At 38.6% G+C, this 27,755-nt stretch overlaps 1 protein-coding gene across 1 annotated transcript in view; it reads right to left on the bottom strand.

Annotated features, from left to right (window-relative positions):
• The window catches only part of LOC143247665 (uncharacterized), a 33,525-nt gene extending 7,832 nt beyond the window's left edge, over positions 1-25,693 (bottom strand). The window contains exon 1 of the mRNA XM_076496048.1: positions 22,312-25,693. Within this exon, the coding sequence (XP_076352163.1) occupies positions 22,312-25,519 (3,208 nt within the window). The 5' untranslated portion in view covers positions 25,520-25,693. The remainder of the gene's footprint in view (positions 1-22,311) is intronic.
• Positions 25,694-27,755: the final 2,062 nt, after the last annotated feature.

Raw genomic sequence — 27,755 nt, 5'->3', positions numbered from 1 at the left:
TAATTCAATGTTATCATAATTATTTTCTAAGCCTAATATACAAAGTGATGCAAATTAAACCAGGCTTCTCATCATGATTATACACAGTATTCAAACAGTATCGATGTAAGCATGGCAACATAAAAAAGGAACTTGATGCATTACGAGACCAATGTCCCGCTAAATCACGTGACACGTTACGAGACCCAAGTCCCGTCGAATCACGTGCCGCTTCGTATAACGTACTAAACCTAAGTTGGTGCATTTCGTCAGTTATTTAGGCTTAATTTGTAAAAGTGTTTATACTTTTGCATAGCACTATATAAACAGAGTTTATGCAATAGTTTTATTGCTGATATAATCTAAATAGCTATTCATTATGAAACTATCTAAAATGTTATTTTCCTTTAGATATATGTATACGCCTACAATTGCGCTCTCCTGCAACTATGGCGGCTTTCTCGCTAAAAGTAGGATTTCGATACACGCGGTAGGCATAGCATAAGAAACCTCATTATGCAGCTTTGCACTTAACAACGTACAAACAAAAACATCTGATGTCATTGTGTTGTCTGTTAATATCGGAATGATTAATATACATGCAATTTATTCATTATACGACACGTAATTAACTCGAAAAGACGGTTGTAATTTGCCAAAGGCGTTACAAAAAAAAATAAAAACTTAACAGAAAAAGAATCGATTATATTTGTCATTAACTCCAAACATCAACGTTTCAGTTGTACAGTATTTTTATGGGAACGAACAAGACGTGGTTATTTAGAACTTATAACTTTGTTCTCGACACGACAGAACGTCACTTAAAAGAAAGAAAAAAGTGTCATATTAAACTGTGATACCATAAAACCGCGCCCTCTGTTAACTCGCGTTTACAACATAGTCTCTTGGTAAGCACGTGGGGTTGAGTGAACTGTGCGCTTTCTGGGAAAAAAGCCCTGACGACAACAACGCTACACTTCAATTCAATTGTCACAAATATTGTAAACTTGGTACATTATTGCACATAAATGTCACGTGGTTTCATATGAGCGTGCCATCAAATCCCAAATAATAATTATATTATATATTTTGAATTTTGTTTCTCGTACAAAATGGTGGTGGAAACTACCAGCAATAATTAAAAGAAAAACAAATATAACCTAATAATGAACTTTAATTGAATAATTGTTAGTATTAAGGAAAACTGACCAATCTGACGAAACACTGCAAACTGTGTTAACAGTTTTAACACTGCCGTGTTGATTTGGTTTGTGTGGTATTTCGCGCAAATCTACACGAGGACTATCTGCACTAGCCATCCATAAATTAGCAGTGTAAAACTAGAGGGAAGGCAGCTAGTCATCACCAACGACCGCCAACTTTTGGGCTATTCCTTTAGCAACAAATAGTGTAATAATCTGTAAATATTACGCCCCTATGGCTGAAAGAATAAGAACAGTGGTGTAGACATTCTCCCCGCAATTGTGGGAAAGGCAAGTCAAAGGGGGATTCGCGAAAGGTCTGAGAAAATTAAGACCTTCCGACAAGGAAGAATAACTTACTTTTTCAGGGGGGATCTTTAGTTACGCCATTAAATACTAAGTAAATTCATTATATCAATGTCATTAAAACTTATCAACTACGTGTAATGTTTCAAACCTTGGTCGTATATCTTAAACTTTAATTTGACGTCATAAATGCTAATTACCATTTTTATATGACATCATCAGGGTCATTTACAAATTTCAATGAGACGTCATAAACATTATTTCAATTTTTAGTCTGTCATTAAAAGTGATATTTAAAAATTTAATCTCACGTCAAATAGTGAATTAAAAAGAAAGAGCACGAATGAAACCTCAGTAACTACAGAATTAGATCTCAAATCGGTCAACAGATGGAGCTCTGAGCTGAAACTTTGTACTTGGAAAAAAAAAATCTCAGAGCCATTTTGTGAGCCGTTATGCTGCAACTAAAAATACGATATGACAGACAGGGTCATAAGCAGTAGAACTTCAGACTAGTTACGTATCTCAACGTTGTGGATATTAAAATATTCATTTCGTATTAGTCATGTTTATTTGTAGAAGTTTGTTTGTTTTTTAGCGTCAGAAGGATTTGAATTTGAGCCCGGCATGACCAGGTGGTTAAGGCGCTCGACTCCTAATCCGAGGGTTACAGGTTCGAATCCCTGTTATACCGAACATTTTCTCCCTTTCAGCCGTGGGCATTATAATGTTACGTTCAATCCCACTATTCGTTGGTAAGAGCAGCCCAAGAGTTGGTTGTGGGTGGTGATGACTAGTTGCCTTTCCTCTCGTCTTACACTACTAAATTAGGGACGACTAGTGCAGATAGCCCTCGTGTAGCTTTACGCGAAATTGAAAAACAAAGTGTTTTTTTTTTTCAGTACTGTCAGTTGAGTCTTAAACGTGAATGTTAGGGCTTATCAAATTAGATTGTTTGTTTGTAATGAAACAAAGGGCTACACAATGGGTTATCTATGTCCTGCCAACCACAGGTATCGAAACCTAGTTGCAAGCGTTATAATGCCGCTGTGTCATTAGGAGTAAATATACTGTTAAAAGACATTATCGAAGTGTCAGTACTGTAAGCCCCCCGCTAGTACAGCGGTAAGTCTACGGATTTACAATGCTAAACTCAGGGGTTCGATTCCCCTCGGTAGACTCAGCAAATAGCCCGATGTGGCTCTGCTATAAGAAAACACACACACACACACACACACACAGTATTGTAAATAAGTAAGTAAAATTTGTTGCCTTATTATCAATACCCACCTGCTGTAAACAGACCGGAACCGAATATCGTTACTCTAAACAAATCAGTAAAATAGGTGGTTTATACGCTGCCTTCTTACCCTTCCCATCTTATGCTATTAAAGGGTCAAATCTAGAGATCAGGGGTGCAAACATTCCAGAGAAATATGTATCATACCATCTCTTTATACTTTAGAGAAACAAAGTTTTCAGTTCGCACATATTAGTAATATTGCGTGTAAGAACTACTTGTGTGGAGCATTTATAAGACGGTCCTCTGATAGAAGAGCAGTAAGTCCACAACGCTAAAATATTGGCTCCGTTTCCCGTAGTGGACAGAGCAGAGAGCGTAATGTGGCTTTGCTCTGAACCAAACAAACTATAAAAGGACAGCGACATAGGGGAAAAGATCGGCGTGGGCACACCCATTTTCCAGGTGTTTTCTCTGTTGCATGAAGTGGGTGTGTTGACAATTAATTCACATGTTTTATTCTATCCTGAATACGAAAGGCGTGCCCATGAATGTTTCGTGTTATTAAAATACGTTCAAAGCTCAGAGGATCAGCTTGCTGCCTCGTAACGCTAAAACCAGGTGCTTGATAGCTGCGGTAAAAACTGTGCAGTGAGACCATTGTGTATATTTGCGCTTGGCAACAAAACAAACATACTAAATAAAGTAATCAGAACACCCAATCTTTCGCTTGGATTGTACAATATTTTGATATAAGTATCGCTATTATAAATAGCCAAAACAATAATGCCCGGCGTGGCCAAGCGTATTAAGGCGTGCGACTCGTAATCTGATGGTCGCGGGTTCGAATCCCCGTCACACCAAACATGCTCGCCCCTTTCAGCCGTGGAGACGTTATAATGTGACGGTAAATCCCACTATTCGTTGGTAAAAGAGTAACCCAAGAGTTGGCGGTGGGAGGTGATGACTAGTTGCCTTCCCTCTAGTCTTACACTACTAAATTAGGAACTGCTAGCGCAGATAACCCTCGAGTAGCTTTGTGCGAAAATTCAAAAACAAACAAACAAAACAATAATTTAGACACGGCGAGTAGTACTGTGACCACGTGCTGGCCACGTGTGCGTCGCATGTTTCTTGATGTAAGAACACTTTAGTACTCACTACCATACACAAAGCTTTACATTCATGTCAGAGCGCCGGGAGCTAGGAATTAACACATGTTATGTTGGTGGTATGTATAATTTGCTTGTACTGAATTTTCGCGCATAACGACACGAGGGCTATCTGCGCTAGCCGTCCCTAATTTAGCAGTGTAAAACTAGAGAGAAGACAGCTAGTCACCACCATCCACCGCCAACGAATAGTGAGATTGACCGTCACATTATAACGTCCCCACGGCTGAAAGGGCATGTTTGGTGTGACGGGGATTCAAACCCACTACCCTCAGATTCGAGACGAGCGCTCTAACCACCTGGCCATACCTTACCCATATCACTTTCCCCCTACAGCACAAAATGAAAATGTATTACCCACAAGTTTGGTTTCAAGAGTCGTAGATACGTAAATGTACGTCATGGTGATGAGTTTCATTCGGTTTTTGGCGTGTGGCATACAAACAATAAAGGTAGTGTTAGTAAAACCGTGGCTGGGACAAAAAGGGGTGTCACGTATGGGTTGCTGATATAATAGGAAATGCTTTTCTACATATTTTGATTTATATGATGTATGGAAGATTGATTAGAATATTAACTATTGAATATTATTGGGTGAATGTTTGATAATCTTAAGCGACAAAAACTTACATTCAGCTAATTTCTACTGCAAGTTACCAAAGAAAAACAGGAATAATAATATATTTTGTCATAATATGAAAATATTTATACACCGTTTGGATTAAGGCCAAAGAGTCAGTAGCTGAAATACACATTTCACTGTTTTTTTTTTTAGTTTGTTTTGAATTTCGCGCAAAGCTACTCGAGGGCTATCTGCGCTAGCCGTCCCTAATTTAGCAGTGCAAGACTAGAGGGAAGGCAGCTAGTCATCACCACCCACCGCCAACTCTTGGGTTACTCTTTTACCAACGAATAGTGGGATTGACCGTCACATTATAACGTCACCTCGGCTGAAAGGGCGAGCATGTTTGGCGCGACTGGGATTTTTCTTTTAGTAATTCCGACAGAAAACTGGTTCCAGCTGGGATTTCGTTACACAACACGAAAAGCTGCCAATTCCTGACGTAATTGATTACTCAGTCAGCGCCATCTATAATCCTGGGACTGAAAGAATAAAACTACAGAATCTTTCCAACATATTTTTTCTTCTTTGTAATCTACACAAAACGTATTGTTGTTGTTATTTTACTTTTATTTAGATACTTGTATAAACCCAATAATGTTCAAATTCCGAATTATGGTTAAATTTGAATGGACTTGGCGCTATGCGTCCATAGGTCATCAACATGGATTAATAAATGTTTGCTGCTCACTAAACTACACGTGTTTTTATGGACCCTTATTATATATATGAATGCTAGTAAATGTTTCTAATGAATAAATAATTAAACGGATAAAAAAATGACATTAACGTCAGCTGTCTACGCTTCAATGGTGATATATTTCTGACACGGTGTCGAATTTATCTCTATGCGACCGAAATCATTACCACATGTGGAAATAATTTTTTAATTAGGATTTCGCGAGAATTTCCAGTTAGATTTCACAGTCCATATTCGTAATGTTTTATATGAGGCTAATGGTCGTTTGTGTCTTACGTATTAGAGCAGAACTAAGGTCTGGAAAACAGCTTTTACAGATAAATTAAACAAGAAATTAAGGTTCTGAAATCGCGTATAAGTAAGTGTGGAGATAGCTTTTAAAATGCCTTCAGACAAACAAAATGCCTCCTTCATTTATTTACGAATTATTCGCGTAGCAAAGCAACTATTCCAGGATTTTTTTTTCGAAAACTGTTTCCTGGGTCGAGTTTTGGTGGTGGGCAAACGTTGCCCTTAAAAAGGAATTTTGTTTGTCTGAAGACATTTTAAAAATTACATCAGTTACTTCCGACTCTTTATGGCGGGGAGGGGGGGGGCTGGAACTCGATCCAAAGGACAGTTTTCGACCAAAATTGATTGTAAACACTTGCGCCATCATGCGGAGAGCCCGTTGGCACACGATAAAAATCATTTCGTTTGTGTGAAGACATTTAAAAAGCTACCCTTGACTTTTACCAATTGCTCTGTTTTTTTTTTTTTTTTACAATTCCATAACATGATACTTGAACATTTGGCGACAGTTGTTTAGAAAGACTCTCAGAATGAATATTTAAATTGCGGTGTTAAATTATTGAGAATAACTTAATGGCCAAAATGTCATCTCCAACTGATGGAAGGTCTTCTTAAAACTATATTCCTCTCCAGTGATGTCGAGAAAACCCACTTGTAGAGAAAAATATATATGTAAAAACGGCTCGTTTGGGTTGAGAAAATATTTTACGTAGAGGAGCAAACAACGTTTCGACAGAAAGTCGTAAAAATCAAACCAGTTATTAAATAAATGCCTTTATATCATATTATTATATATCATAGGAAAAACAAAGAGTCCTTATAATATATTTCATTCACTTATTCAGTTGAGGACGTTTTGTAATAAGAAAAAATGGAATTTAAATAATTGCTTGTTTTGAATTTCGCACAAAGCTACACGAGGGCTATCTGCGCTAGCCGTCCCTAATTTAGCAGTGTAAGACTAGAGGGAAGGCAGCTAGTCATCACCACTCACCGCTAAATCTTGGGCTACTCTTTTACCAACGAATAGTGGGATTGACCGTCACATTATAACGCCTCCACGACTGAAAGGGCGGGCATGATTGGCGCGACGGGGATGCGAACCCGCAACCCTCAGATTACGAGTCGCTCGTCTTAACACGCTTCGAATTTAAATAACCGACAAGTGGAACTAAGTCTGCAAAAGGTTTGTGGCCTTCATGAGCCCCCAAGTGACAAATTCATGGCTTATTTCCCCTGGGACAAACTCTTCTGAACAAGATCAGACTTTGGGTTCGAAGCTTTTCAGAATGTTCATATATGTCGTTATTGGACTCAAGTGGAGACATCAAGTAATCATTAGTTTGAACGAGTACTTCCTAAAGATTTCATAAAGTCTTGCCACAGTTCAACCTAATTTATTATCTTTACATCCACACCAGAGGGCGCACAGTTTCTTTGTTGAATTTCATACAAAATTCGAGGACTATCCGCCGCTAGCCGTCCTTAATTTAAAAGACTGTAAGGAAGGTAGTTAGTAAGTGACACCCACCGCAAACTCTCGGACTACTATATACCATCTAAAAGTGGAATTAACCGAAACATTACAACGATTCCGGGGAAGAAAGAACGAGCGTGTTTGGTGACGGGAATTCGATCCCATGACCCTCAAGTCGAGTGACCCTAATAACCAGTCTACACCAGATCGAAGGTGCAAATTATTAGCATTTTAGTCACGTGTATGTGCGAGATTCTTGAGTTTACAGTAATGGTTTTTAATTAACCCTGCGTTCATACTCTGATGGCTAGGACGCTATACTCGCAACACTCGACTCGCAACCTAAGGGTCGCAAGTTCGAATCCCCGTTACCGAATATGCTCGCTCTTTCAGTCATAGAAGCGTTATAATTTGACAGTGAATACCACTATTCATTGGTAAAAAGAGTAGCCCAAGAGTTGCTGGTGGATGGCGTTTACTAACTTCCTTCCCTCTAGTTTTATGCATATAAATCAGGGGCGGCTAGCACAGATAGTCCTCGTGTAGCAAAACAAGAGGTCCAGGTGAGCCTGACCCTTCCTGGTCTACGTGATCAAGATCTCAACAACGAGAAGTGGAGAACTTGACCTGGCACAAAAAAGGGTGTGTTAATTAAAACTGCGGACAGTGGACAAAATTTAACATATTGTGAGTAATACAACAACAATATAACAAAGGTTGTTGCCTAGGATTCAGTAACAGGGTGAAGAACAATACATAACAGAGAAGAAAAGCTGAACGCTGGTACAAAACATGGGCCTGAATCCCCACGGAGACACTGAAAATGGACAGGTTGACGTATATAGGTGTGACCTATTTCTTGACCATCACTGCTAGGAATGATGAATTCACCAACCTGTTTACAAAGTCATCTAATCGCTTTTTACTTATGACTGTAAGGTTAACGTGTGTGTGTGTTTTTCTTATAGCAAAGTCACATCGGGCTATCTGCCCAGCCCACCGAGAGGAATCAAACCCCTGATTTTAGCGTTGTAAATCCGTAGACATACCGCTGTACTAGCGGGGGGCTTGTAAGGTTAAGGTCAAAGTTTTTTGTTGTTGTTTTTTCATTTTACTATTGTGTGTTCACGCTAGACTTCATTGTTTTGTGTGTTTGTTGGATTGATCGTGACATTTATAACGTCCCCACGTGTGGCATGGATTCGAACTCGCGACAATCAAACCACGAGTCGAGCGCCCTAACCACCTGGCCATGTCGGGCCTTACAATTTCTGGATTTGAATATGTTTTTTTCTGCTTCTACATTATACCGGAAGACGCTGTTTAAATGTCTGCATCACACTAATACATCAACTACTACTGACATTGAAATCTTTTGTTTATTTTCAAACTACGATATTTATCTTAGGGACACTGATGAACCATAATGCTACTAGTACTTATAAGTTGTCTGTTTCAAGATTATCACTCGTCCCACCCTACGTCACACACTTAATCTAATTCACACCATAACCTGCTCTTACTGAAATGTGCCGCGACTACTACTACGTCTCTCATAGTACAACTGGCTCTGATGAGCCCTAGTATTGTACGAAAGGCCACGTCGGTACTGGATATTACAGATATAGTGTGGTGATATATTATTTTACATATATATATTGCGTATTTTTAGTTGCTTACGTCACAAGTACTTGTCCTCCCCTTTGCTAAGATCAAAAACAAAGGATCTTTTCTGTCGACTGAATAGCTTTGTTTCTTTGTTTACTTTGAATTTCGTGCAAAGCTACACTAGGGCTATCTGCGCTAGTCGTCCCTAATTCAGCATTGTAAGACTAGAGGGAGGACAGCTAGTCATCACCACCCACCTCCAACTCTTGGGCTACTCTTACCAACGAATAGTGGGATTGACCGTCACATTTAAACGCCCCCACGACTGAAAGGGCGAGCATGTTTGATGTGACGGGGATTCGAACCCGCAACCCTCGGATTATGAGTCGAGTGCCTTAACCACCTAGCCATGTCGGGCCTGAGGTAACGCACTGATGTTCTTCCGTAAACTACCCAATCTTTAAACGAATTATACCTTCACTTGTACTCTATTCAATCGACGTTAGGCATGGTCAGGTGGTTAGGGGGCCCTCGGCTCGTAATCTGAGGGTGGCGGGTTCGAATCTCCGTCGCAACAAGTATGTTCGCTATTTCAGACTGTGGTCGTTATAATGTTACGGTTAATCCTACTATTACTTGGTAAACGAGTAACCCAAGCGTTAGCAGTGGGTGGTGACGACTAGTTGCCTTCCCTCTAGTCTTACACTGCTAAATTAGGGACGGCTAGCGCAGATAGCTCTTGTGTAGCTTTGCGCGAAATCCAAAAAACAAACCAAGCGTTACCTCACGTTTTACTTCACAAATAGTTATTATTTATGCAATTCTGCCGTACCAAAATTCACTCGAATTTCGAAAATAATTTTTTTTATTATGTTTTATCAGAATTACGACACAACTTCACGGAATTTGTAGGCACTTTTACTGACCAGAAATTACCATGTTGCAATAATCACAGTGTAATTTAAGAATACACGAGTGAACGCAAAAGAGAACATGTCTTAGTGTATCATCTACACTATATCTGCCATATTTGGTGCCGACTGGGGCTTTCGTACGTTACCAGAACACATTAGGCCGGTTGGAATACGACATACAGGGTACCGGCTCAGGCACATTAGGCCGGTTGGAATACGACATACAGGGTACCGGCTCAGGCATTTTACTTTTATAGAAGTTAGGGTTAACACTTTTCAACAGCAAATGAATTATTATACAAATACAAATCTGAAACTAAAAGAAAGAAAGGGAGATAGATTAGATTAGATTAGAATTTAAAATCCAGATTCAAAAACGTAGTACTTAGATTCACGAACGCACTAAGCCTAAACATATGTGCTTCTACATTTTAGGGTGAACTTTCATTCCTAATTCACAAATCAGCATCTCTTATAATAGCCATAAAAATTGCTGAATTGTCAGCAGGTTTTTGAAACTTCCAGTTGTCATCAAATAAAAAAAATATCCAGGTAGAAACTTTCACAGCATGTAGTATTATATTAAACAGATGTTTCTGAGTAAGAGAAACCCAAAGTGTTGGCAAAACGCCCACCTACAATAAATAGAGTCAACAACAGCTGCAAGTCTGTATATGCATAACAATAACATTTACTACGAAACGTTTGAAATACTTCATGTTGCAACGTTTTGCGAAGCAAAAATGTTGACGCGATTGAAGAGCGTTTAGTTTCCTTTTATAGTATACGCAGTCGCGTGGGACGTTGTTTTAAACTAATAGATTATTCAGTTGCCGGTAAATATTTGTGTAATTACATTCCAACTTCTTGAGAAGACAAAATGACTTCCTGCACATCTGTGCTTTCAACTTGGTTATGCCGCTGTTTATTTTTTTATTTTACACTGTGTGAATTTCAAACAGTGTTATTTTCTGATTTTATATTGTATGAATTTTAGGCTACGCCAGTTAATTTTTTTATTTTACACTGTGTGAATTTCAAACAGTGTTATTTTCTGATTTTATATTGCATGAATTTTAGGCTACGCAAAGTTAATTTTTTTATTTTACACTGTGTGAATTTCAAACAGTGTTATTTTCTGATTTTATATTGCATGAATTTTAGGCTACGCCAGTTAATTTTTTTATTTTACACTGTGTGAATTTCAAACAGTGTTATTTTCTGATTTTATATTGTATGAATTTTAGGCTACGCCAGTTAATTTTTTTATTTTACACTGTGTGAATTTCAAACAGTGTTATTTTCTGATTTTATATTGCATGAATTTTAGGCTGCGCCAGTTTATTTTTTTATTTTACACTGTGTGAATTTCAAACAGTGTTATTTTCTGATTTTATATTGTATGAATTTTAGGCTGCGCCAGTTAATTTTTTTATTTTACACTGTGTGAATTTCAGACAGTGTTATTTTCTGATTTTATATTGTATGAATTTTAGGCTACGCCAATTAATTTTTTTATTTTACACTGTGTGAATTTTAGGATATGACAGTTTATTTCTGATTTTATGAATACCAAAATATTTAGCATATACAAATATAGATACATTTCTATTAAAATTTAGGACTTAAAACCTCCGCCATTTTGTCTCCAGTACGTTTATTTTTTTGTTTTTTTTTTATTATGGCAGAAAAATTTGTTTATAGTTAAGAACAAAGGTACAAACTGAACTTTCTGTTCTCTGCCCACAACGAGTACAGAAACCCAGTTTCTAGAGTCGTGGAGCTGTAAAAACACAAGGATATGATCAACGCATTTACACAGATGTTGTTAAGAAACTACTAAAATGTGACGCGTTGTACATGTTCAGATGTGAACTGTTTTACATCAAAAGCCTAGTTCAATAATCGCAATAGTTTCTTTCTGGACTAATTGAAAGAAACAGTAAACACAATGAAAAAAAATCTCGAGAATTATATATCTATTTCAAGCGTGGTAGGTTAAAGTGCAAGACATATTTGTGTCACATCATGGAAGATAAAATTATTGGTGTTTTCAGGCCCAGTTAAACGCCATGTATAAATAATTTCCACGGGCAAACAACGACTAATTTAGTTATTTTGTCGTTTTATAGTTAATTAATGATATTCTGAATACCTTAGGCTTAGATGAAACGATAACAATTCCAAATAAAGCATGCACAAAACATCTTCATAAATATCTCACAGAAGGTGTGCCAGTTTCACTTTTCTTCTTCAGGGGTTAATTTAAATATATCAAACTATTACTCTTGACATATAAATGTTTGTGAGAAGATAAGTACCATTTAAATAATCCATACATTCGGTTATCTTATTGGTATTAAACTTTCATACTCTGGCTGAATGTTTTTTTGTAAAATGTTTCTTAAGCCTAATTCTTAGGCCTAATTAGATTTTTTTAAATCATCGTAGCTGACGTCATCGTTGAGAATTTCCTATCGAAATAAATTAAACTTAGACATACATATATATATTGTCGCGCTCTAATATTAACATTTCTTCAATTTTATTTTCCAACTGCAATATATGATAACCCGTACTTTAGAATGTACGCATTGTTATTTAAAACTAGTTGTTAGAGCTAGGCGTTGTTCGTTTACGCCCACTGGTAATTAGTTAAATATTGTGAAAAAAAATCAATTATGTTAAGCTCTTGAACAATCGTGCATATTTCTTTCTTACGCTCCCCCTGGTGCTTCAGCGGTGACTCTGAAATCTCATGAAGCTAAAAGCCGGGTTTTGATGCTCCTGGTGATTTGTTTGTTTTGAATTTTGCGCAAAGCTACACAAGAGCTATACGCCCTAGCCATCCCTAATTTAGCAATGTAAGACTAGAAGGAAGGCAGCTTAGTTATCACCATCCCCCGCCAACACTTGGGCTCCTCTTTTACCAGCGAAAAGTGGGATTGAGCGTCACATTATAACGCCTCCACGGCATTGAGCTCTGCGCTTAACAATAAATAAACTTTTCTACATTGACTATACCCGTAAAAACGTACTTTATAATAACTAGATGTTACTAGTGACATCAAATATCACTATTTGTTGTTGACGTCTCCTTCACTGAAGCCTTCATTTTCTTATCTATGTTTTGTTATTTATTTATTTAAAGTTTTGAAATATTTAAATACCACGTCTCATAAAAAGGGTTAAACAATAGAGGGCAGTGTTGTTAATTACGAACCTTGTCGAATAACCAGAAACAACATTATAAAAAATAAGAGAGAATCCTGAATAGCCACGGCTTTTGTTTGTTTTTGAATTTTGCCCAAAGCTACTTAAGGGTTATTTGCGCCAGCCGTTCCTAATTTAGCAGTGTAAGACTAGAGGGAAGGCAGGTAGGCATCACAACCCACCAGCCACACTTATAACGCCCCCACGGCTTAAAGGACGAGCATGTTTGGTGCGAATCCCACCCTCGGATTAGGAGTCAAACGCCTTAATCCACTTAGCCATGCCGGGCTAATAGCCACCCCACTTGAATTTCTTTAAGGCAGGATCAAAGTAAATAACTTTATGATATATATATTTTTTCTTTCTATTAGCTTTATTTTTGGACGCCACATCGTTGCTAAAAAGCATTCCAACCCAACCCTCGTTGGCTCAACAGTAAGGCTCAGGACTTGTAACATTAAAAATTCGTGTTCAATACCTGGGATGGTCTCCGCGCAAATAGTCCATTGTTTAGCTTTGTACTTATATTGTTTGTTTGTTTTTTTAATTTTGCACAAAGCTACTCGAGGGCTATCTGTGCTAGCTGTCCCTAATTTAGCAGTGTAAGACTAGAGGGAAGGCAGCTAGTCATCACCACCCACCGCCAATTCGTGGGCTACTCTTTTGCCAACAAATAGTGGGATTGACCATCACATTATAACGCCCTCACGGCTGAAAGGGCGAGCATGTTTGGCGCGACGGGGATGCGAACCCGCGACCCTCAGATTACGAGTCGAACACCTTAACACGCTTGGCCATGTCGGGCTACTTGTACTTAAATACAAGTAATGTAGGCCCGGCATGGCCAGATTGGTTAAGGCGTCATCTGAGGTTCGCAGATTCGAATACCCGTCGCACCAAACATGCTAGCACTTTCAATCGTGAGGGCGTTATAATGTGAAGGCCAATCTCACTATTCGTTGATAAAAGAGTAGCCCAAGAGTTGGCGGTGGGTAGTAATGACTAGCTGCCTTCCCTCTAGTCTTACACTGCTAAATTAAGGACGACTAGTACAGATAGCATTCATGTAGCTTTGCGCGAAATTCAAAACAAATTCAAACAAGTAAGGTAAAATGGATCCGAGGTTCCGTGGTTCGACTACTGTTATCGCAAGATACACATAAAACAAGATGGAATCCTCATTAGCCGCGACACTTGAATTCCTTTTAGGCAGGATTAAAATAATCTATGATACCTTGTTCCTTCCTTTCTATTAGTTATATTTTTGTGCTTTAGCAATACCTAGGCTGGGATGGGCGTTTACCCGATTTTGTTATGTTACTCAGAGTCTCTATCAGCTTACTCTAAAACTGAAATTACTTTAGGCACGATTAGAGTAAATTAATCTATGAGTTCTTGAGCGCAGTCAAGCACATCAATCGAAAGAGTTTGACCTCCTGAATTCAAAACTGTAAATAGATCTCAAATTGGTCAAGAAATGACGGAGCTATGAAATAAAATGTTCCACTTGAAATAAACGCAGAATCATTCTATGAACCGATATGCCGCGGCTAAAAATCGAATTTTGGGGCTCTGAATGCGTTATAAAAGTGACGGTAAATTCTACTGTTTAGTCTGACAGACTAGTACAATAGTTGACAAGAGTTGTTTTTTAACTGAATTCTCTCCTTAGAGCTTTTGAGGCGAAATTCAATAAACCAAAAATATCGGACACTAAATGAAATGATTGTTTATACATCAGAATGAGAAGTTGAAACAAACACTATTCGTTACAAACATTAGTTTGTATACTGCGTAAATCAATTATTGATTACCACTCAATCAGGCGAAAAGTTGTACGACTTAAACATTTATGAAACACTACGTTAAAATTACCTAAATACATAAAACTTTAAGTGATATACACACACGCCCTCTAACGGTCTTCGTAACGAAAGGGCTAATGGTTTGCAGTTATTGAGCCCAGATAAGACGCGTCTCTATATTACTATATGTCGGTAAACAAGTTCCCTTTAAAAAAAACAAAAAACACATCGTATATTATATTAGTCATATCCGTGAAAGTAACACGAGTCTTAAGAAAGTACGCGTTTTCACGGAAAGAAATATTAAACCCACTTCAATATCAACTCTAAGAGCTGAGACAGTTATGATTGATAAACGACAATGTTTTTGTTTGTTTTTTCTCTCTGTCTGGTGACGCCTAATCTATTTTCGATGGCTCTTCTTCAAATAAGAGAGAACGTGTCTATCTGAATGGGCGTGCCATGTTGTGGGTTTAAAGGCCCAATATTCCAGATTTGATGCCTCTGAGCGCACTCGGTAATTTTAGCTGCATGCGCAAAATTAAGGTGGCAATCACCTGTAATTCGGTTCAAAGAGGAGGACCAAGTCGTTTAAGTGATGGGTGCTGCGCCTAACTGACTGTGCGACCCCTTTTGTCAGAATCTCAAAATTAAGGACGGTAAGTAATTGAAGCAAACAAATTAATACAAGTCGTTTTGAATATGAAGTTTTTTTTTAATTGTTTGTAATTAAGCACAAAGCTGCACAATGGGCTATCTATGACCTGCCTACCACGAGTATCGAAACCCAGTTCTAGCGTTGTAAGTCCGAAGACGTACAGCTGTGCCATTAGGGAGCCGTTCTGATGGACCTTTGTGTGGTTGCAATTGAGCATAATGGGCTATCTGTACTCTGCCCACCGCGAGGTATTGAAACCCGGTTTCTAGTGGTATGCGTCCGCAGACATACTGGGGGGGCAAAATGTGCTGCATGTGCTTCGTCTACTGCAGGTATAGAAGCCATATTTTAGTGTTATAAGCCTTCGCACTTGCAGCTGTGTCACAGGGAAACTCAGTTATTAAAAAGTTAATTTTAAATTTCAGAACTCGTCAACAAAAAGCGACCTTTAGTTCGAGCTTTGGTTTATCTGATAAACGAAAGAATCTCCCTTCTTTTTCACAGCTTCATCAAGTGTACTTCTGTCAGGAAAAAACAATACGTTAACTACTGCTCTACATCAACTCTAAATGTGTCCTTAAGCTGCATTTATGAAATTTCGACTAAATATTTTTTTTTTTCTAGCACTTCAAAACAAACTGAAGAATCATATTCTGTCTTGGCGCAGATAGCCCTCGAGTAGCTTTGTGTGAAATTAAAAAACACACAAAAAACACATTTTGTCTTGTGACATTCAGATATTATGCACACTAGCTGATTTCCCGTGGCGCCAGTGCATTAGATCTGCGTGTAATGTATTCACGATGTCATATTTGTACCCTGAGAATGGAGCAAAATAAAATTCTTCGTGACGGGAAACGGAGGTGAAATTGGAAAATCGTGACCCCTATTGCAAATTTAAATGCACACAGGATAAAAATTTCGCAAAGTTGGAGGTTGCACATTGCGTAATAAAAATGTTTTTCCAGTATCATATAAGCAAGAATTCCATTATAGTATGATACGAACGGACATAAACAACAACACTGTTTTACAGACGTCCACGTGTTGTCTGTTGCACGAACACGAACAATGACATTGTCAAATTAAGAGTAACTGGTAAGTCGTTAAATGACATTTGCATAAATGTGTTAGCTCCTGAACCTCTTTGATTTGATGCAACACCCTACTCATAGCATGGAGCGAAATAAGTATAGACAGCCTTTGACCTGACGCAGCAGCTACGTCACAACATGCAGCGAAACAAAGTGGGATAAGATTTGTTGGAAGTCTGAGAATAGTTTTGTGTATTCTGTCCGTAAACATCTGTACATTCAATACCATTTTGTCTTGACTTCTTCAATTTATATGTCACCAAAAATATCGGCAAGAGATAAAAATAATTGATATGATTGAAATTTCAAGCACTTTAATTGTTGTTCTAGGACACTTGTATTCATATTAGTGAGATGGCAATAAACGTTCTATTAGTCACTCGACTGTTCCAACTCAACCCTAGGGGGCCCGAATTTGGGGTAATGAGAAACTAGAACCGAGGTGCTTTATTGAGGCCTTAAAAACATCAACAACAAATTAAACCTCTTAATTACCCTACAAAATTTGCCCTCCGAAGGGTTCTTCCAGCACCGCTGTTGTTGAGAGTTTTCTTGTTTGAGAAATGAATCATAAATTTTTTATTGTTGTTGTGTTAGGAAAACCCTAACTTAACAGCTACAATTACACTGGCGGAGTGCACGACATTACTATTAATTATATCAACGAGTTAGTTTTAAAAAGACATGCACAAACCGGGCTGTTTTTCCCTCTAGATTTTTTTTTCACAAGTGAGGCCCAACATGACCAGGCAGTAATCTAAGGGTCACGGGTTCGAAACTCCCTCACACCCAACACACTCGCCCTTTCAGCCGTGGGGGCGTTATAATGTTACGGTCGACCCTACTATTCGTTGGTAAAAGAGTAGCCCAAGAGTTGGTGGTGACGACTTGCCACCTTCCCTTAGTCTTACACTGCTAAATTAGGGACGGTTAGCGCAGATAGCCTTCGTAACATTCAAACAAAACGCAAACAATTCTCACGAGTGATGGAATTTTAATACAAATTGGATTTTGTTTTCCACGCGTTTTGGTTCCGCGTGTACGTCGATTTACGTTTACATTAATAGCTCTGTACCATTGATTTTGCATGGCTCGGTTCCTCGGAAATCAGTTTGTCTGTTGAATTGTCTCAGATTTGTAAATTAGGTTTTATGGCGCCAAACGAAAATCTGCTACGTGCATAAATGATTCGCGAAAAAAACACAAAAAAGAAAACAATGAAACATGCTATCAGTAGTGGACATGTTGTTTCGGATATTTGAGCAAACTAAGTGAGATTTAATGGCACGAGCTGTCCTTTCTTATGGACTGGTAGACTAGAGAGTTGAGGGTGCCAGTTCTGTTTTGTTGGGCTTTTTTTATTTTTAGAAAGTGTAAAACTAAGTAAGATTTAATGGCACTAGCTGTTCTTTCTACACTGCAAACTTTTTGGCTATTTTAATCGAATAGTAGGATTTGACTCTCACTGCTATAATACATCTACAACGAAATTCGAATCACGGCCCATCGTATTCGCAAGCCGGGACACTTAACCACAAGGCTACGCCCGGCTCACGTATAATAAGCTAGAATACGATATTGCAGCCACATCTTAAATTCGTGAGGCTGATTTAAAAATATAAATGTTGTTTTTTTTAATGTCTTAATATCCTATCCATAAACTCGTATCTTATTTTCATATATAACCAACTAACTTTAGTTCATTAATGTAAGATAAATACGACCCTATTAGCTAGATTAATTAGTCAGTCACGCAAGTAAGTACACGCACACATAAGATAAGATAAAGGGCCCACATTCAGCTAGTACGTTCTATATGAAACTTCAATTACCTATTCCTTTCAGTCACATAAAGTTCGAGCCTGTGCACTCCGTCAGCAGCGTGTCTCGCGCACGATAGTCCAGAAACGTAATAAACAGGCGCCATGAGTGTCTACAGTATAGTTATTTACAGAACCGAATACATACGTATATGTTTAAAAGGGAGGAAATGTTTCGTCATTGTAGAACAGAAACATAAGCACTCAAAGAGTGTATTTTGTCGTAATGTTAAAGTTAAAAATCTTGAAAACAAATAGAGGCTTAGTTTGATTGGTTTATTTGAATTAATTATAAATCAGTTTAAAATAAATCATTGTTATTTAGAGATTTAAGGCTTAAGTCTATCGCTTTAACATCACGATTAGGGTAAATTACAGTCAGCCGTTTAAGTATAACTTCTCTTGAAGGTAAAAGACAAACATTTTTTTGTGTTTTTTTTTGTGTGCGAGTCTGTTTCAACTTCAAGCTAAAGTTGTCTGCCTGTCTATCGCGCACCGGAAATTGATGCAGAGGAAGGGATGGGAGGGGAGGGAGTTGATAAAGATATAAATGAAGGTTAAATTTAGATGGAAACTGGACAAAACAAAACCAAGAACTCGGATGAAAATAACGGAAACTCGTAGCTCTGTCCTGACGCTTTCTTTGTGTTTGTTTGTTAAGCCAAAGAAGTGAGATAACCGCACGTGGAAACATTCTTTGTCGGGTACTGGGTTTTGGAAGATAAATTCTAGTTTGGTTTAATGATCTAAGCGGAACGTTGCGCAGATACCGAACCGCGATGAAATGCGTTTAACTTGTGCAAATTCTAGTGTAATTTTACTGAAAAAAGTCTATTCTTTAGCAATCCAGAAGACGATAGAAAGTTAACAGATACAAACTTTCTGTGTTAACCTGAAGATGACCTAAGAACGTTGTTCTGTACTTTATTTTAATTAAAGTTTTAACATCTATTCCAGCCACCTTGAGAATACGAAACTCTCAGGAACAGCGTGGAAACTCTAAAATTCGGGGTTTGATAACCGCGCAACGTTCTGCTTAATAAACAAACCCGAAGACTTCCGTTTTTTCTTCATGTCGAGTCGCGTGCTGTGACGTAAGTATGGTTGGGAATTCTCCACGGAAAATATAATAGCGCGAGCAAATGGATCTTACAAAAAGTAATCAGCCCTCCGTAACACACGATACACGTCAATTAAATATTTTACATGTGTGTTTTCTTATATCAAAGCCACATCGGGCTATCAGGAGAGCCGACCAAGGGGAAGTGAACCCTTGATTTTAGCGTCGTTAATCTGCAAACTTACCGCTGTACTAGCGGGATAGGAGGCTGACTTATTTTGTAACAAATATAAACCGATATTTATATAAATTTGAAAATTGTTATTCAAACAAAACTTTGATATGTAAAATAAAAATAATAATTTCTAAAATCGTTCTTAAGGAAATAAGTGGAATCGCTTATCGGACATTTTATATCTTATTATATAGGTGGATAAATATAGTCACGTCACCTTCGATATACAAGACCTGCTATTACATGAACGTCTTTCGAACCGTTGAAGGTTCAGACAGTAGTGGAGGAAATGAAGCTAGGACTATCATCTTGGTATTTATGTCCAAACGTCACATTGGGGGCTGGATACTAATTTCAAACACAGTTTTGCTGTCTTGTCATTTTAGTCTTGGTATTATTATTTATTTATTTCATTATTGAGTTTGGTTTCAACGTTTATGTTCGGCCCTTCCTCGTATACGTTCGTCTTTGATTACTTTTTGTTTGTTTTTTCATTTAATTTCGTGCAGAGCTACCCGAGGGCTATATGCGCTAGCCGTCCCTAAAACTAGACGGAAGGCAGCTAGTCATCATCACCCACCGCCAACTTTTCAGCTACTCTTTTACCAACGAATAGTAGCATTGGCCGTCACATTATAACGCCCCCACAGCTAAAAGGGCGAGCATGCTTGGAGTTATGGGGGATTCGAACCCCCGACCCTCAGATTGCGAATAGCGTGTCCTTAACTGCATATAGTTTCACCTTTAGCAACCTACAGTTTCGTGTTTAACTACGTATCGTTTGGTCTTTAGTTGAATAGATTTTCGTCTTCAACTACATTTGCTTTCGTCTCTATCAGCCTATAGTTTCGTGTTCAGCTGCCTGTAATTTCGTGTTTAACTAAACAATGTCGTCTTTAGGTACATCTTAAAAGTACAGTTGATTATGTAGGTTTCGCGCACAATGGTAATCCTTAATATGCCTGTTACACCAATATGTACATATATGTATATGTAACCAAATGTATACCATAGAAAACACCACCTATTCTGCCTCAAGGCAAATCTATTCTTACGAGTATTGATGCATGCGCATAACACCTATACACAGGTGCTTTGCGGCTCGTTGGCAATCAATAATGTTGTAGTGGTCACATATGTAACAAATCTGTAGCAGAAAACTAGGAACGCATTAATATAAAAACTTCTTTTTGTTAACTCTTGTTAAAATATATCTGTTATGTTAATGAGAAATTCGTGTTTTATATTCAACTTTTGTGTTTGTTTGTTTTCATTAGATATGACGTTGTCCAAACAGAGTTTATCCATTGAAACTACCTATAGATTATTTTGTACGGGAAACTTATTGAACACGTCGCCTTATTGTGAAGATTGTTGCGCGACGTAACACCACGTATAAAATATCGATTTTTAGAAGACTAGAAATACGGATGGACACATGGATACACATTTTAAAGTAATTCAGGGCTCGAGCCCATAGGTGCATGAATTTTCGGCGTTTCAGTAGGCTATCGATCACGGTTTTATATTCTGATTTTCAAGACACCAACAGGAAGTCCCTACGCACTGTCAAATAGAACCGGGGCACGGCGTCCCTAAGCCAACGTCCGGCCATAGCTCTCATATTAAAGTAATTATTACGTTTACTTAATACAAATAGAATGGATATACTTGCTAAGCGAGATTATATTGATTGAGAGAGCTTTGTTTATGTGAAGAAACAGGGTTAGGGTTAAACAGGTGGAAGTTTCGTGTCTTGAAACGGACATATGAATATTAATAAAAATCTATATATCGTTAGATCTTTCAATACGTGTGAGCATAGAGAAAAACCCGAAACGTCTTCAACGTTGCGTTCTCTCCAGGGGGTTTTAGCTTTAAGTATTAGTTTTACACCAGCGTCCTTTACTGGTGTGAAATTTAATGTGAAGAGCACAGTGGAACTATTGTTTTATTAAGATTAAATAGGGTTTAATGTGAAGAGCACATTGGAACTCTTGTTTTATTAAGATTAAATAGGGTTTAATGTGAAAAGCGCATTGGAACTCTTGTTTTATAAAGATTAAACAGGTAAATAATAAAACTTTCGTCTCTCATGAGATATTATTCTATAAAAATGAAAGCGACACCTACACTGAGATACGTCCACATACACAAAGCAATTCAGCACAAAGGCACACAATGGGCTATCTGTGCTCTGCTCATTAACGGGATCGAAACCCGATTTATAGGTGTGTAAGTCCGTTGACGTACTGATTTGCCACTAACTAGATCAGAAGCGCCATTTAGGTAGTACTGGGGGTCAGTAGCCTCCCCCCGTACTTAATACAATATATTTTGGGAATAACACACAAACAAACGCGTATATTTAATGTGCAGTTCACATTATTTCACTGGTTGTTAAATAATATACAAAACTACCTCGATCACATGCTACTAACATTTGGTTTTTACCCCTTTAAAACGTCAAGACCCTACAGGGGCCTAAATTCTTTCGATCTTCAATACAAACTGTCCGCCCCCCTACAGAAAACTTAAATTACGTATTCTTTCAGATGGTTTTTGTTTACCGTTATAAATCAACTTTGTTATCAATACAATAATCATTAAAACCTCTAACAATTAACGTCTAAAAGCGGAATCGTAGGTTATTATTATACAGGCGAACTGCAAACAATTATTTTTGTATGAAGAAATATATTATTACAAAAAGCCTTATCGATTCGATACCATTTAGCCACATTTTACAAGGGTGCTAAGACTATTTGATTCGTATTAAGGTACAAAACTGAACAACCATTTCTCTAGTATGTATATATATATATAATAGCAATAGAGAAGTCGGTTTGCACGCTGTACATCTGTTCAACTATAGTTTGGAAGTTCCCTTGTAGATTGGTTTACACTTTACTTACCATACCAATCGTGGTGCTTCTCACCCTCGTATCTTGCATTTTGTCTTTCTGTGGAAGTTTCTTCTGAATTTACCAGAGTCACGTGTGCAGTAGGTCTCGACCTCGTCACGTGCTGCGGTGAAGAAGTGCTGCGGTTTTGGTTTTCGTGCAGCCTGTCACGAGCAAAAGTTGGATGGAGAATTTCTTTCTCCGTCATCGGACTGGGAACATTCCTACCGTTGTTAACTCTTCGAATGTACGAAAGTCTGTCCCTCTCGAGGTCAAATTCCCGCGTGCGTTGGAACCAAGTGTCGAAGTCGTGGATGAATGACGAGAATAAGTCGGTTTGTTCGTCCGAAGTTCGTCCACTACAACCACTCACGAAGAGTTTCTCGTCCTGCCCTTTCTCCTGCAAGATCGAAACTTCTCCTATTCGAGAAATGTCGGCTTCTGTAAAAACATCATTGTCTTTAACCTCGGGGAGACACGTGGATTTCAAGTCTTCACCCCCGGAACTTCTCTTGTGATAATGTGACGAGTCACTCCTATCTGGGACCCCGTATGACGAAATATCGTTTCGGAAAGAGAAATCTTTGTTTGTTGGACTTCTGTAGGTTCTGTGTTCTAGGTTAGAGGTCCCTAGAGTCGGGCTGCCTTTCACAGATGACTTGTAGGAAGAGCCAGTTGCGTCACATCGAGAACTCCGAAACTTTGGGGATGTTCCGTTTGTTAGGGAATTTTCTCCGTATAAACGCGGGGTGTTATCCCCCTGATAAAACGATGTGTTTGTTTGGTGAGACGGAGATCTGTTGTGAGCTAGTCCATCGAAACGCAGAGGTAACTTAGTTTTATAGCAGTCGTAAGAATATGGATCTTCTTTGTGTGGGTCAGTTGGGTCGTTTCTCTGCTCGGTGCGATATTTGAGGTGATACACGGGGGGAGAAACATATTCTGATTTCTGTTTGAACCCTTCAGGTAAACGACCGTATTTCTCTACGTTCTCACTAACAGCGGCGAAGAGAACACTTTCTGTAGCGCCCTCTGCCTTTCGATGCAAATAATGTTCCATCTCGTGCTGATTACTGATGAAAGAAGGAACAAACTGCGCATCTGTGAGCCTCCAGCCAGGTGACCCTGACCGGCTGTTGGTCACTTGGACAGTATGAGCTGGGGTAGAAACTCCAGAAACATTCGTGCATGTCATTTTGTCAAATGCTGCTCTCCACCCCAAGTATGGCTGTCGAAAAGACCGGTAGGTTGACCACCCACTTAATGGAGTACTACGCCTTGCCAGCGGGTCAGCAGGTGACACTGACCCGGCACTAAGTCCTGGCGACACTGATCCTACACTGACTCCCGTTAAACTATCTCGTGATGAGTGTACAGATTCTACATAACGCCAATCAGTGGATGACATGCGGTCAAAGGTTGTAAGTTTTCTCTCCGAATAGTTGGAAGAGGTTAGGCTAGTGGACGAGGGCGTTCTTGACCCCAACCCTTGCCACCGTGGACGTCTTCTGCCTTCATCCCGCTTCAAAAATAATCCATCTTGTGACCGCCTACTCACAGAAGAGTTGCTATACCAATCTGGAAGATTCAGGTTTCGCAGAGAATTCTCTATCCGCAACTCGTACTCAGACAGAGTTCTGGTAGAATTCAAAGTGTTTTCTGGGGGTAAGGCAGCCAATCGATTGTCGTCGTCTATTAAAAAGTCCATACTCCGAGCCCGTAGATTGCCTTCCATTGTAGTGTTCTGATTCTCTAGGTCTTTGTCACTAGGCCTAAGCTTGCTCCGGATGTCTGTATGATCTTCAACGAGACGAGGTTCACAGATCTGTATCCTACATTCTAACGTGTCGATATCAGTTTCTAGGTAGCCTAGGCTCCTGCTTCTTCTTCTCGACGCTTTCTCCTGCTTACATAGCTCTCTGTATCCGTTCAGCTTCTGCCGATAATCCGGCCACACGACAGAAGAATCACCCGCATGGCGACGAGGCTTCGAACAACTCAGCTCTGCGTTACCTTCTCGCAGCGTCGAAGCTTTCGAAGCTGAATTCCGATCAATATGTTTTCTACTGTTGCGCACAGCACTCTCGATCGCCACGAGGTCGGGGCTGCTGTTTATCAGACGAGTTCTATCACTTTCGGTGGACTGCTTGAAGGTTTCAAGTCTATGCCTCACGCCGTCTCGTTTTCCGTCATAAATTCTAAAATTTTCCATACTCTGGATGGCTTCCAAAAATTGTCTGCGAGCACTGGCAATGCGACCCCTTATTCCAGAATTTAGCTTAACATTTATAAAATTTTGCAGACGGGATGGTGGTAACGGGGGTTTAGTTTCCTTCTCTTTCGTTGCAGATTTGTAGCCAGTAATACGTTCAGTGCAGTCAGTAATACCTTCTCTAACTTTCGGGGGTGAACCGACAGATAATACTGATGGAGATGACAAGGGAGATACTAAGTTCCCTGTCTTCTGGTGACCTTTCGACGTCGTGCGTTGCAACAAATGTTTAATTTGTCTCTTTCCCTTATCAGTACCTTCACTCTGAGACTTTTCCGGGCTCTTAGAAAGTGGGGTCTTAAATGGCGGATGAAGAGACTGATCGAGGGTTGGGTTCTCAGAAACGCAATAACTGTCCTTTAAAGATGGAACTTTATTTCCACTGGCTTTTGGTCCAAGAAGGTGTTGATGCTCTTTAATCGCAGATATATTATCACAAAGCAGTTCTTTCTGTGCTCGTGGTTGCATGCCCAATTCCCGTTCCTGTGGCACTGACTGTTTCTCTTTTGACTCTGCATCTCCTGACTTAGAGCTCGGATACACATCGTTGGTGTGGGTATCGTCAGTTGGGGTTACAATCCTTACCACTTTGGGTCGACCATTTGTGCCACCATGTTTCCACGTGGTAATAAGGGAAGTCTTATTGGCGTTGTTTACATCAGTTGGCTTTACGTTTGAACCAAGGTTTGTTGAAATGGAGCTGTTACTAAATGTATCCGAGTTTGTTGAATGTGGGAGACAAGTTTGAGCCTCGTTTACAGCGGTTAACAAATTTTCTGGTTGGCGTGGAGGATGGCGGGATTTCAGAATCCCACGCAGTAGTTTTACTTTGGATTTTGTACATGGTGGAATGAATGCAGCGTGGATTTGGATTACTTGCAATTTATCAGAAGCAGTCTTCTGTGATAATTCGATACTGTACTGATCCGTCGTTGTGTTTTCATTCATTTTCTGTGAGGAATATAAACGATGATAAGACTGGTTTATGACCGCTATGAGGAATATAAACGATGATAAGACTGGTTTATGACTGCTATGAGGAATATAAACGATGATAAGACTGGTTTATGACTGCTATGAGGAATATAAACGATGATAAGACTGGTTTATGACTGCTATGAGGAATATAAACTATGATAAGACTGGTTTATGACTGCTATGAGGAATATAAACGATGATAAGACTGGTTTATGACTGCTATGAGGAATATAAACGATGATAAGACTGGTTTATGACTGCTATGAGGAATATAAACGATGATAAGACTGGTTTATGACTGCTATGAGGAATATAAACGATGATAAGACTGGTTTATGACTGCTATGAGGAATATAAACGATGATAAGACTGGTTTATGACTGCTATGAGGAATATAAACGATGATAAGACTGGTTTATGACTGCTATGAGGAATATAAACGATTATAAGACCGGTTTATGATTGCTATGAGGAATATAAACGATGATAAGACTGGTTTATGACTGCTATGAGGAATATAAACGATGATAAGACCGGTTTATGACTGCTATGAGGAATATAAACGATGATAAGACTGGTTTATGACTGCTATGAGGAATATAAACGATGATAAGACTGGTTTATGACTGCTATGAGGAATATAAACGATGATAAGACTGGTTTATGACTGCTATGAGGAATATAAACTATGATAAGACTGGTTTATGACTGCTATGAGGAATATAAACGATGATAAGACTGGTTTATGATTGCTATGAGGAATATAAACGATGATAAGACTGGTTTATGACTGCTATGAGGAATATAAACGATGATAAGACTGGTTTATGACTGCTATGAGGAATATAAACGATGATAAGACTGGTTTATGACTGCTATGAGGAATATAAACGATGATAAGACTGGTTTATGACTGCTATGAGGAATATAAACGATGATAAGACTGGTTTATGACTGCTATGAGGAATATAAACGATGATAAGACTGGTTTATGACTGCTATGAGGAATATAAACTATGATAAGACTGGTTTATGACTGCTATGAGGAATATAAACGATGATAAGACTGGTTTATGACTGCTATGAGGAATATAAACAATGATAAGACTGGTTTATGACTGCTATGAGGAATATAAACGATGATAAGACTGGTTTATGACCGCTATGAGGAATATAAACGATGATAAGACTGGTTTATGACTGCTATGAGGAATATAAACGATGATAAGACTGGTTTATGACTGCTATGAGGAATATAAACGATGATAAGACTGGTTTATGACTGCTATGAGGAATATAAACGATGATAAGACTGGTTTATGACCGCTATGAGGAATATAAACGATGATAAGACTGGTTTATGACTGTTCGTTTCATACTTCATTATAATTCCCAACGTTTCAGTTGATTTCCTTCAAACAGGAGACATAAACCGATTTGTTTTATCACACTTTCTTCATTATCGTATAACTTTTATACATAACTATCTCTGGTGTGTTTGAGCGACCTCGTGTGATACAAAGGGACTATAGAAAATTATACTGGGTTAGGGTTAGTCCCCTAAGTTGTGTTAATTCAAGGTAGATTAATACAGTGATTTACAGACCTTAATAGGCCTAAAAATTTATCTCATGTAGTCACGGATATAGGTTCATGAATTTTAAGTCCAGAAGTAGTTACCATTCTGATAAGTTCATCGATTATTAAGTCCAGAAGCCGCTACCATTCTGGTAGGTCCAACAATTGGTAAGTCCGGAAGTAGCTACCTTCTGATAGGTTCATCGATTGTAAGTCCGGAAGTACCTACCTTTCTGATAGGTTCATCGATTGTGAAGTCTGGAAGTAGCTACCAATCTGATAGGTTCGTCAATTTTGAAGTCCGGAAGTAACTATCAATCTCATAGGTTCATCGACTGTTAAGTCGCTATCATTCTAGGACTTTATTGATCATAAGAATAATATTACAATGCTCACTGATACGCAAATTATGGGTTCGCTTTAACTTAGCTTGTAGTAGATGTTCTTACTGTTACGCAAATTAACTCGTTTTAACAGTTCTCGTCGAGTTTCGTTAGTTTCATCAGTCACGTTAAATATAATCGAATTTTTTATAAAAATCTCACGTCACTTCACCACGGAAGTCCTAAGACTTAACACGAATCACGTTAGTTTTTCGTAGCATTTGCCACTACAAATATTCTCGACT

Source organism: Tachypleus tridentatus, chromosome 3, assembly GCF_004210375.1.
Source record: "Tachypleus tridentatus isolate NWPU-2018 chromosome 3, ASM421037v1, whole genome shotgun sequence".
Taxonomy (NCBI): Eukaryota; Metazoa; Arthropoda; class Merostomata; order Xiphosura; family Limulidae; genus Tachypleus; species Tachypleus tridentatus.
Note: the sequence above shows the minus strand (reverse complement) of the source record. Positions and strands in the feature narration are given on the sequence as shown.